This window comes from Thalassophryne amazonica, chromosome 17 (genome assembly GCF_902500255.1).
Source record: "Thalassophryne amazonica chromosome 17, fThaAma1.1, whole genome shotgun sequence".
NCBI classification, from domain to species: Eukaryota; Metazoa; Chordata; class Actinopteri; order Batrachoidiformes; family Batrachoididae; genus Thalassophryne; species Thalassophryne amazonica.
This window is the reverse complement of record NC_047119.1, coordinates 45,128,737-45,141,140: the sequence shown is the minus strand read 5'-3', so window position 1 is coordinate 45,141,140 and position 12,404 is coordinate 45,128,737. Positions and strand designations below refer to the sequence as shown.

The following is a 12,404-nucleotide window of genomic DNA, read 5'->3' as shown; positions in this document are numbered from 1 at the left end:
AGTTGCTAATTATATATATATATATATATATATATATATATATATATATATATATATATATATATATATATATATATATATATATATATATATATATATTAAAAGCTACCTATAGATTGCCTTCTGGCCCAGATCAGCCCAAAATATCATCTGCTGGTTGTAATCTGCATCCAGAGCCACTGTGTTCCGTTGCTGTTCCACAAGTTGAGTGTATTCCTTCCTTTCTAGACCCAGACGTCTGATATCGCGACGGTTAGTGAAGATCAGGGAAGGCTCCTTTCCTGATTGACAAAAAGAGAAAGTGAGTGGAACAATTCACTTGTGTATCTGCTAGACTACAGTGCATCTGGAATGCATTCACAGGGCTTCACTTTCCCCCCCATTGTTACAGCTTCATTCCAAAGTGGATGAAATTATTTCCTCAAAATGCTACACACAATACCCCATAAAGACAACAAAAAAGTAAATTTTTGCAAGTGTATTAAAGAAAACAAACTAAGAAATCACATATACATAAATATTCACAGCCTTTACGATGAAGCTCAAAATTGAGCTCAGGTGCATCCTGTTTCCACCGATCATCCTTGATGTTTCTACAGCTTAAATGGAGTCTGAGGTAAACTCAGTTGATTCATGATTTGTAAAGGCACACACCTGTGTACATATAAGGTCCCACATTTGACAGTGCATGTCAGAACAAACCAAACATGAAGTCAAAGGAATTGTCTGTAGACCTCCTAGATAGGACCGTCTCCGGGCACAAATCTGGGGAAGGGTACAGAAACATTTCTGCTTCTTTGAAGGTCCCAAAGAGCACAGTGGCCTCCATCATCTGTAAATGGAAGATGTTTGGCTCCACCAGACTCTTCCTAGAGCTGGTCGCTTGTCTAAACTGAGCATTCAGGGGAGAAGGACCTTACTCAGGGAAGTAAACAAGAACCTGACTGTCACTGTCAGAGCTCCAGCATTCCTCTGTGGAGAGAGGAGAACCTTCCAGAAGGACAACAATCCATTAGTCATGCCTCTATGGTAGAGTGGCCAGATGGAAGCCACTCTTTAGTAAACGTACATGGCAGCCCACTTGGATTTTGCCAAAAGGCACCAGAACGACTCTCAAACCATGAGAAACAAAACTCTCTGGTCTGTTGAGACAAAGATTGAACTCTGACGTGAATGCCAGGCATCACGTTTGGAGGAATCCAGGCAGCACCCCTACAGTGAAGCATGGTGGTGGCAGCATCATGCTGTGGGGATGTTTTTCCAACAGAAGGAACAGAGTAGTCAGGATTTAGGGAAAGATGAATGCAGAAATGCCAAGAAACACCCTGGATGAAAACCTGCTCCAGAGCGCTCTTGACCTCAGACTGGGGTGACTGTTCTATCTTTCAGCAGGACAGTGACCCTAAGCACACAGCCAAGATATCAAAGAAGTGACTTTAGGACAACTCTGAGTGGCCCAACCAGACACCTGAAAATGGCTGTGCACAGACACTCCCCATACAACCTGATGGAGCTTGAGAGGTGCTACAAAGAGGAATGGGCAAAACTGCCCAAAGATGGATACGCCAAGCTTGTGGTATCACATACAAGACTCGAGGCTGTAATTGCTGCCAAAGGTACATCAACAAAGTATTAAGCAAAGGGTGTGAATACTTATGTACGTGGGCTTTTAGTTCAATCTGCAAAAATTTCAAAACAAAAAAGTCATAATGGGATATTGTGAGTAGAATTTGGGGGAAAAATGAATTCACTCCATTTTGGAATAAAAGTATCACATAAAATGTTACGAAAGTGAAGCACTGAATACTGTCGAGATGCACTGTATGTGCAATTAAACTTTTTGTCTGGAAATAAATCTGAGACTTTGACATCTGTCCACCATCACACCTTTATATACAGTTTGCCAGTGAGCGACCTGCAGATTTCCAGTATTTGGTTGTGCCTTGTGATAACTAGGAAAGGAGGTTTCTGAAAAAATGAACATATGCCCAAACTACCATACAAAAGAGACTTAACATTTAAAATTATAAAGGAGGTCTTATTAAAAGATGATTGGCAGTGCATGATGAGGACTTATTGCCAAAGGTGAGAATAGGGCTACGAGTTTTCTTTGCATTTTAGACCAAGAAGCATGACAAACTGTCAAAAAAAAAAAAATTACAGGAAGGGGAAGGCAAGACAACAACAACAAAAAAGACACACCCACACTTTGCAACAAGCAGCCAATAATCTCCACACTGTCACTTCACAGAACAAAACCTGCTGTATTAAACCCACCAACTGCTTTGCAGACTCCAGTGGTTGGATCCATTTGGTACCCGTTGTGACATTCACACTTGTATCCTCCTTTCAGGTTGATGCAGATCTGACTGCAGATCCCTGGATTCAGACACTCATTGATATCTGCACAGAAAAAAAAGAAAAAAGAAAACAAGAAGTGGAACTGTGCCGCAAAAAAACAGAAATCCTACCAGAGACTGAAACTATCAAATTAGGCACACACAAAGGATTTTAAGCTTAAAAGCACATTAGTTGCACCAAGTGCATACTAAATTAAAATATGCACCAGCACTACATTACAGTGCAGGCATGATTTACCTCCACAGGTCTTGTGGTCGATGAGCTGCAGTCCAGGTGTACAGTAACACTCAAAGCCAATTGTCAAGTCTTTGCACAGATGAGAGCAGCCACCATTGTTCAGAAGACACTCGTTCACATCTGAGAATTTGCCATAAAAATAAATAATGCTACAAATATGATGCATTACAAAACCATAAGTTCAGTAGTCTTCTCTTTAAGATGTCAGACCAGAATCATTTTCCTTTATGCACTACATGGCATTACCATTAAAGTTCCACTGAAATCCACAAGCTGGTTCAAGAGACGTTTCACTTTGAAGACTCAGAAGCTAGGGCAGCTCCTACATGTTCCCCTCTATTTCCTCGAGTACAAGTCGCATTTATTTTTTGAAAGTATTCACAAGAAATACTATAGTTTGTCATGTACTAAGAATTACAGTAGACAAACATTGATCAGACAATAGATTACATGAGTTTTGACCCCATATGGATGGAGGACAGGGTCAGGTGAAGGCATGATTTGCTTAGCTGCAGGCAAAGCCTCTGGTGTGTGGAAGTACAAAAAAGCATGAGTGCATTATAGACAAGCTGCACTGGAGTATAAACTAGTTAATTAAAATAATAATAAACCTAACTCCAAAAAAATATAGTAAGCCTACATCCTGAAATCAAAGTGCAGGTTGGTATACATGGCTCGTTGAGTTCCAGTGTGCACTGCAAAACCATAAACAATTTTTTCAACTCAGATTTAAAAACTAGAAATGGCATTTACTTACTGCATTCACTGATTGGTTCGTCGCTCCAGTCAGAACAATCTCTGACCTTGTTGCACACTTTCGACATCTCGATGCATTCCCCACTGCGGCACTTAAACTTCTCTGGTCCATTACAGTGAGTAGCTGCAAAGAGACCGTGAAAGCCGTGCATCTGGACACGTCAATGCCAATATTTGAATGCATGCAGTTTTATGAAAATGTGCAAAAAAAAAAAAAAAAAAAGTCTTATTAAAAAGTGCAATTAGCTTTAAAACCATCCTGCATGCCAGGATGTCATTTCTTGTAAAGAAATACAAGACACTTCCATGTACACATGGAATTTCTGATTCAACAGAATACTTCAGCAGTAGTTTACTTTGGTAGCTATTCTCGTTTTAAGGGTTCACAGACCTACAGCTCCTCGTGGATGCTTAAAATGAAAACCTGTCAACTTAGGACACCCTGCAGTGAGAGTAAGAAATCAGACATGTTTCTGCATCGCCACCAGGTGGAGACTGTGCCCTAAACACTTACCATTCCGGCAGTTTACTTCATCTGAGCCATCTGCACAGTCCCTGAGGCCATTACACTGCCTGCTGCCCATGATGCAGCTCCCATCATCACACTTGAACTGATCTGGTCCACATATGCGAACAGCTGACAACCACAAACATATCAGTTACAAAACAACCAATGCTGAACGCTCTGCAGTCAGGAGACTGACAATATGATCAGCAGCTGGTGAGTGATGACCCATCAAACATGTCAGAGAAGATCAACTGCTGCATTTTTAAAATGCATCAAAGCACAAGTCAAACGTGTACATACGACAGTTTGCTTCGTCGCTGCCGTCCTTGCAGTCGGGGTCGCCGTCACACCTCCATTTCTTGTGAATGCACTCCCCTGAGCGACACTGCATGTCACTGGACAGACATTTAGCCGGTGGCGTTGGGTGGCGGCCGCAACGAGCTGGAGACTCGTCTGACTGGTCCTGAGAGCAGCAATTTATTGCAAATTGTTTTATAGTACCACAGCCGACTACTTAATCGGTTCCTGTTAATTAGCCAGTAGTTGTACTTTACAAGATTAATGAAATATTTTAAGTCTAAAAAAGTTAAACAGATGTGGTAATGTTCCTTTTAACCTGACAGATAAACTGAATGGCTGGGATGAAAAGAACAAAACCCCTCAATACTATTGATTAGAAGAATTGGAAACTTAAGTTGTATTTTGATGTGTTGCTCATTCATGTTTGAATTTAATATTAAAAACCAGCATTTGACTGAAGTGTAGTGCTGAAATAAATGGTGACACTTGTTCACTCACAGGACTGACAACAGAAGGTTCAATGTAGACTAAACAAAAACATGAAGCTGCACAAGTTGCAGTTTTATCCATTTTCTGAACACAAACTGACAGGTGTGTTCAACTAGGGCAGAAACTTAACAGTTTCTGTTAAGATGTCAGGCTTCATGTGATTACAGTTTAAACCATCAGAATGAACAGCAGCAAGACATTTCTCACTGTTTCATCATCTTAAGGCGTCAGTGACTCATGTCAGAGGAGTTTAATTAGGAGTGCGAGTCAGAGGTGATTGTGGAAAAAAAGGAATAATGTTTACAGTCAACGCCATCTGCATGCATCTTTTGTTTGCACTGTTGAGCAGTCATAACCACAGCCAGGAAGACACCAATTCAGAAAAACACGTGAACATGCATCATTGTGTGTGAGAGGTGGGAAATGGAACTTGCAGAACCAGTGTGAGTTTGTGCCCAGGGTTAAATTTATGTGGTGGTTAACTGCAGCACGTCAGAACAGTTTTGTTGCTTAATGTGCAAATTCAGTGCGAGTCAAATGAGGTTTTTGTTCCCCCCATGGGGGACAGCATTTTCACACTTGATCTGATTGCAGGTTTAAGGCCCGGTCACACAGCACTTAATAGGCAGCGAAGCCCAAATGAAACAACAGTCCTGTTGTTGGCATCGTTTAACCTTCACGCAGCTTCGTTCCTGCAGCTGGCGCTTCAGGATTTTTAAACTGTCGAAAAATCTGAATGAATGCTACAGAAAACCTCAATTTGTCTATTCTTTTTGCTGTCATTCTTGACGGTTTCTTATACTTTTTGTAACGTTAGCATTTAGTTCGACTTTGTTTGACCAGCTGAGTGTTTTCATACAGTGCAGAAGCCAGTTTGTGAGCGTAGCTGCGTTCACGTACCGTTAGAAATTACAGGGCAAACTCAGCCTGTTTGCTTGGATTTTTTTTTTTTTTTTTTTTAATCTGTGGGGGGGGGGGGGGAGTCAGCTTCACTGGGCATAAGCACCTTATATAGAATTAATCTTGTGTGAATACAATGAATTATTTTACCAAAAATAAACTGAAAACCACACTCCTGCTGAATTCGAAACAAAAGGAGTTGTCATTTCTGACAGTGCTTGAATGCAGCAGCAACAGCAATCGCCTCCTGCATGTGCTTATTTTGCTCAGTTTACTGCTGATATATTCAATTATCTTTACATTTATTTTTATTCCCCTTTTGACAGTTTTCTGTTATAATTCAATATAAGGCTTAGTAATGTAATACAGTGATACAGCAGCCTTTTTTGTTTAGTTAAAAAATAAGGCAACTTATGAATGTTGAGCAAATGCTTCAGTTTTTTTTATTTTTATAAATTGGAGCAAGATGGAGCACACAGCATGTAGTCAGTCTGACAATGAGGAATCTGATGAAGGAGATGATTCCTCTGTTGTTCTGGACAAGCAACTAGAGCAGGTGGATCCACCGACATGGGCACAGATCTCCACAGTGGTTCAGATCATATGCTTCTCTTTGCGGCTTCTCCAGGACTCAGGTGCTACAGCACTCCAGCCCAGAGCTGAGTCCTGGAATGCAGAGCAGGATGCAGACACACTGCTCCAGCAGTGGCTAGAGTCGCATTTTGTTTGTGCCTACCTTTGACAATTTGTGACTTTTTCCCGCCTCCATTCAGGAATCATATGCAGTGTCACCGGGCTGTAAGATTTCTCATGTTTTTACTTAACTTTCAAAGCTAAATTGTCTAGCAAAAGTCATCTGCACTGTTTGTGTTTCTCAATACATTATTTTAAATCAATCACTGGCAGAAATACACTTCGGAAGCATATCAACATGCATTTAGTCAGCCATATGACCATTTAAGAGAACATAGGCATCGGAATTTTTTCTCTATTTTGACTACAAGGTAGCCTAGATTAGTCCAGTCAGTCTCTGTCAATGCCAACAAGACAATTAGCATCCAAGTGGTTCCTGTCTTATATGGTTTTGAGACTTGACAACTAGTCTTCCAAGTCCTCAATTTCCCTGAGGGAGTCTTCCCAAGGAATCAATAAAGTTCTATCTAATCTAAGTCGCTTTGAAGGATCCTTGAATCCTGCATGCATTGTGAAGTAGTGTCAGCTACAACATTTTGGAACTGTAGAAGGTCAAGGAAATACCCAAGTATTACCTAAATGCAACAGAACACCATTTTCTAGAGCTGGAGATTGCTCAGTGTGGCGGATTGCTCCCCGGGCACCTAATGGCGACTTCTGCTCCTACTGGCAATTAGGATGGGTTAAATGCAGTAGACACATTTCATTGTGCAGGGAACATGTTCTTCTGTGCATATGACACAATTCCTTTGAATCCTTGGATACAGCGATGCATGTTCCCAGACCTGAAAGATTCTTGTTTGAGACCATCTAGGTGTTTCTGGAAGCCCAAATCTGCACCATTTTTTTTTTTTCATGTCAGGAACTGCGCAGTGGCACTGAGACAGTCAGAACTAACAACCAGCAGTCAATGCACTCTTACAAATGTGGGGAAAAAAGGAAACTGTATTGTAGTGATACAGGCAACTTTTGTTACCTCTGTGTGTGTGTTACCTGGGCGTGTTTGTTACCTGGCAGTCAACGTCATCGTCACACACCCAGCTGGCTGGGATACACGATGAGTTTCCACACTGGAACTCAGTGGGCCCACAGGAGGACGGCGCACATTCCAACTCATCAGAGCCGTCGCCGCAGTCGTCTTCACCGTTGCACACAAAGTTACGGGAAATGCAGCGGCCACTGGCACATGTGAACTCATTTGGGGCACAGGTGATGTTGCCTGGAGGTGGTACAAGAAGCAGAGAAAGCTCACTGTGGTTAGCAGGCAAGGGGGGGGGGGGGGGGGGGAATAATTCATTAATCCTGCAAGTGACAGGAGCCAAACAGAGCCTGTTCAACAACATTTGTAAGAACAAATATGCCAACAGTCACCAACAAACATCAGCAGGAACTATGTTGATTTCACCCATTTACAAAGCTTTCCAGACTGAGCCAAGAACCTTGCAAAACAATTTTTCAATTGCAGGTTTGTTTTTTGCCAGTAGCATTGGGAGAATTCAGCTTGAACAATCTGCCAGTGTTTGTATATTCCATTTCTGTGTTCTTGAGTATATGTCCAGGTTTTACACCTACCACAGTTGACCTCATCTTCTCCACTGTCGCAGTCCTTCTCGCCATCACATTTCCAGAAAATTGGGATACACTGGGTGGATCCTGGTCCGCAGCTGAACTCGTTCACACGACACGTCCTCGTGTCTAGACAGACAGACATGATTGTCTTGTTTCCCAGTACTGGCTTAAAGGTAACAGTCAAACACTTCTACCTTTCAGAAGAAACTAGTCACTGGTGATATGGGCACTGCAGTAGTTTGTGATCTTCAAAGTGTAGAATGACTCAAATTTACTCAACTAGGTCATTTTCCAGTATTAAGTAAGGGAGCCCAAATCAGAATCTGAACCAAAATTAACTGAATCCATTTGCATGAGCCAGTCTCATCCACTCCACTGGAAACTGACATCTCGGGACACTACGTTCAGACTTGCCCACAGTTTTGTCCATTGCAGAGATTATGGAAGTGCACTGGCCCCGTGGGAACACTTTGGGTTTAAGGAGAGAGACATTCCCATTAATGAACAAATTGTTATGTCACCAGTTTGAGAACCTTCCTTTTCACTACATTTTTGACAAAAGCCAGAGTCTATTCAATCAAATTAGGGATACTGTCATTTTATATATACACATACATATATATACATATACACATACACTGAGGAAAATAAGTATTTGAACACCCTGCGATTTTGCAAGTTCTCCCACTTAGAAATCATGGAGGGGTCTAAAATTTTCATCTTAGGTGCATGTCCACTGTGAGAGACATAATAAAAAAAAAAAAAAAAAAACACTATGATTTTTTTAAATAATTTATTTGTATGTTACTGCTGCAAATAAGTATTTGAACACCTGTGAAAAGCAATGTTAATATTTGGTACAGTAGCCTTTGTTTGCAGTTACAGAGGTCAAACGTTTCCTGTAGTTTTTCACCATGTTTTCACACACTGCAGCAGAGATTTTGGTCCACTCCTCCATACAGATCTTCTCTAGATCTTTCAGGTTTGGAGTTTCAGCTCGCTCTAAAGATTTTCTATTGAGTTCAGGTCTGGAGACCGGCCAGGCCACTCCAGGACCTTGAAATGCTTCTTACGGAGCCCCTCCTTAGTTGCCCTGGCTGTGTGGTTGGGGTCATTGTCAAGCTGGAAGACCCAGCCATGACCCATCGTCAATACTCTTACTGAGGGAAGGAGGTTGTTTGCCAAAATTTCGCAATACATGACCCCATCCATCCTCACTTCAATACGGTGCAGTCGTCCTGTCCAATTTGCAGAAGAGCACCCCCAGAGTATGACGTTTCCACCCCCATGCTTCATGGCTGGGATGGTTTTCTTGGGGTTGTTCTCATCCTCTAAACATGGTAAGTGGAGTTGATTCCAAAAAGCTCTATTCTGGTCTCATCTGACCACATGACCTCCTCCCATGTCTCCTCTGAATCATCCAGATGGTCACTGGTGAACTTCAAACGGGCCTGGACATGTGCTGGCTTGAGCAGGGGGACCTTGCTGCCCTGCAGGATTTTAAACCATGACAGCATCATGTGTTACTATTGTAATCTTTGTGACTGTGGTCCCAGCTCTCTTCAGGTCATTGACCAGGTCCTCCTGTGTAGTTCTGACCTTTCTCAGAATCATCCTTACCCCACAAAGTGAGATCTTGCATGGAATCCCAGACCGAGGGAGATTGACAGTCATCTTGTGTTTCTTCCACTTTCTAATAAATAATCATAACAGTTGTTGTCTTCTACCAAGCTGCTTGCCTGTTGTCCTGGAGTCCATCCCAGCCTTGTGCCGGTCTACAGTTTTGTCCCTGGTGTCCTTAGACAGCTTTTTGGTCTTGGCTATAGTGGACAGGTTGGCGTTTGAGTGTGTAAACAGGTGTCTTATACAGGTAAAAAGTTCAAACCGGTGCAATTAATACAGGTAAAGAGTGCAGAATAGGAGGGCTTCTTAAAGAAAAATTAACAGGTCTGTGTGAGCCAGAATTCTTGCTGGTTGGTAGGTGTTCAAATACTTATTTGCAGCAGTAACACAAATACATTATAAAAAAATAAAATAATAATAAAAAACAACAAAAAAACCATACATTGTGATTTCCGGATTTTTTTTATTTTTTTTTAGATTATGTCTCACAGTGAACATGCACCTAAGATGAAAATTTCAGACCCCTCCATGGGAGAACTTGCAAAATCGCAGTGTGTTCAAATATATATATATATATATAGCAACGCAACTGTAAAGTCTGAATTAGTAAATGAAAGTTCGAGTTATTTTAAGGGTTATACTTTCAGTTGCTAAAGTACAGTCTAAAATGATAGTTTAATAATAAAGCTACATCTAGACAGAACTAACCAATCTCCTGCAGCCACGTGAAATATGGGTGTGTCCTTTGTTTCCTGCAGCCACTGAAGCACCTGCATGCTTGATCATGTGTAGGTAGTGCATCCAGAAAGCATTCAGTGCTTCACTTTTTCCACATTTTATGTCACAGCCTTATTCCAAAAATGGAGTAAATTAATTTTCCCCCTCAAAATGACAACATGGAGTTTTTGAAATTTTTGCAAATTTATTAAAAATAAAAACCAAAAATCACGTGTACATAAGTATTCACACCATTTGCAGGGGTAGAGAAATCCACTGGTTAGAGGACACAGACCAGTAACTTTTGACCAATGTCTAGTTGATATTTTTCCTGCTTGACCAATGTCTAAAAATCTTGGTTGTAATTAAGAGTGTTCAGCAAGACGGGCACCACCTCTGGCTTTTATAACAGCTTGCAATCTGAGGCATGGCCTTAATGAGTGACAAACAGTACTCTTCATCAATGTGGCTCCAACTTTCTCTGATTGCTGTTGCCAGATCAGCTTTGCAGGTTGGAGCCTTGTCATGGACCATTTTCTTCAACTTCCAAAGATTTTCAATTGGATTAAGATCCGGACTATTTGCAGGCCATGACATTGACCCTGTGTCTTTTTGCAAGGAATGTTTCCACAGTTTTTGCTCTATGGCAAGATGCATTCTCATCTTGAAAAATGATATCCCCAAACATCCTTTCAATTGATGGGATAAGAAAAGTGTCCAAAATATCAACGTAAACCTGTGCATTTATTGATGTAATGACAGCCATCTCCCCAGTGCCTTTACCTGACATGCAGCCCCATATCATCAATGACTGTGGAAATTTACATGTTCTCTTCAGGCAGTCATCTTTACAAATCTCATTGGAACGGCACCAAACAAAAGTTCCAGCATCATCACCTTGCCCAATGCAGATTCGAGATTCATCACTGAATATGACTTTCACCCAGTCATCCACAGTCCACAATTGCTTTTCCTTAGTCCATTGTAACCTTGTTTTTTCTGTTTAGGTGTTAATGATGGCTTTCGTTTAGCTTTTCTGTTATGTAAATCCCATTTCCTTTAGGCGGTTTCTTACAGTTCGGTCACAGACGTTGACTTCAGTTTCCTCTCATTCGTTCCTCATTTGTTTTGTTGTGCATTTTCGATTTTTGAGACATATTGCTTTAAGTTTTCTGTCTTGATGCTTTGATGTCTTCCTTGGTCTACCAGTATGTTTGCCTTTAACAACCTTCCCATGTTGTTTGTATTTGGTCCAGAGTTTAGACACAGCTGACTGTGAACAACCAACATCTTTTGCAACATTGCGTGATGATTTACCCTCTTAAGAGTTTGATCATCCTCTCCTTTGTTTCAATTGACATCTCTCGTGTTGGAGCCATGATTCATGTCAGTCCAGTTGGTGCAACAGCTCTCCATGGTGTGATCACTCCTTTTTAGATGCAGACCTGATTTGATGCAGGTGTTAGTTTTGGGGATGAAAATTTACAGGGTGATTCCATAATTTATTCCTCAGAATTGAGTGAGTCCATATTTTTTTTTCCCCTCTGCTTGGTCTAAAAAAGTAACCGTTACTGACTGCCACAATTTTTTTTTCCTGATTTCTTAAAGCCAGAAAGTTGCCATTTGAAATGACGTTAGTTGTGTGTCATGTCTGTGATCTGCTTTTTTTCCTACAAAATTAAACAACTGAATGAACATCCTCCGAGGCCGGCGATTCCATAATTTTTGCCCGGGGTTGTATGTCAGCTATGGGTCACTTTTGTGTGGATTAAAGTCACTAACTGGGACTCCTGTCTTGTGAGAAATGAGAATCATCCTCTGTTCTGTTCACACAGATCTAAATGCTGCGTGGCTCTCTGCCGAGTCAAGTTGAAATGATAGAGTCCAGTCAGAATTAATAACTTCAAAGCAAAACACTGTTTAAATCAAATGACACCTCTTTTTGAACGCAATACAAACAAACTGCAATTGATCAAAAATGTTTTTTCCTCCAAAATGAGATGTCCTGCACTGACGTGCAGCAGCCGGCTCAGCACAGAGGTATGGAGAGACATTCATGCCAAAATGTCTGAAAGGAAAAGCTTTTGACAAAAATTACAGATTTTATTTATGTCCAGAGATCAAGGATCCGGTGACGAATTTAAAATGTTGACATAGAAAACCTGTAAAGCCTACATTTAGTACACAGAAAATTCAGAAGAGGTATCAATAAGGAATTGATCTTAGAATCTTATCAAAACCCATCCCTCGT

General features: G+C 41.0%; 1 protein-coding gene across 1 annotated transcript in view; it reads right to left on the bottom strand.

The window, feature by feature from the left end:
- The window catches only part of vldlr (very low density lipoprotein receptor), a 75,256-nt gene that overhangs the window by 28,655 nt on the left and 34,197 nt on the right, over nucleotides 1–12,404 (bottom strand). Inside the window, exons 4-11 of the mRNA XM_034191938.1 lie at nucleotides 7,817–7,939; nucleotides 7,255–7,463; nucleotides 4,163–4,325; nucleotides 3,869–3,991; nucleotides 3,356–3,478; nucleotides 2,599–2,718; nucleotides 2,278–2,403; nucleotides 110–281 (exon numbers count right to left, since the gene is read on the bottom strand). Of these exons, the coding sequence (XP_034047829.1) occupies nucleotides 110–281; nucleotides 2,278–2,403; nucleotides 2,599–2,718; nucleotides 3,356–3,478; nucleotides 3,869–3,991; nucleotides 4,163–4,325; nucleotides 7,255–7,463; nucleotides 7,817–7,939 (1,159 nt within the window). The remainder of the gene's footprint in view (nucleotides 1–109; nucleotides 282–2,277; nucleotides 2,404–2,598; nucleotides 2,719–3,355; nucleotides 3,479–3,868; nucleotides 3,992–4,162; nucleotides 4,326–7,254; nucleotides 7,464–7,816; nucleotides 7,940–12,404) is intronic.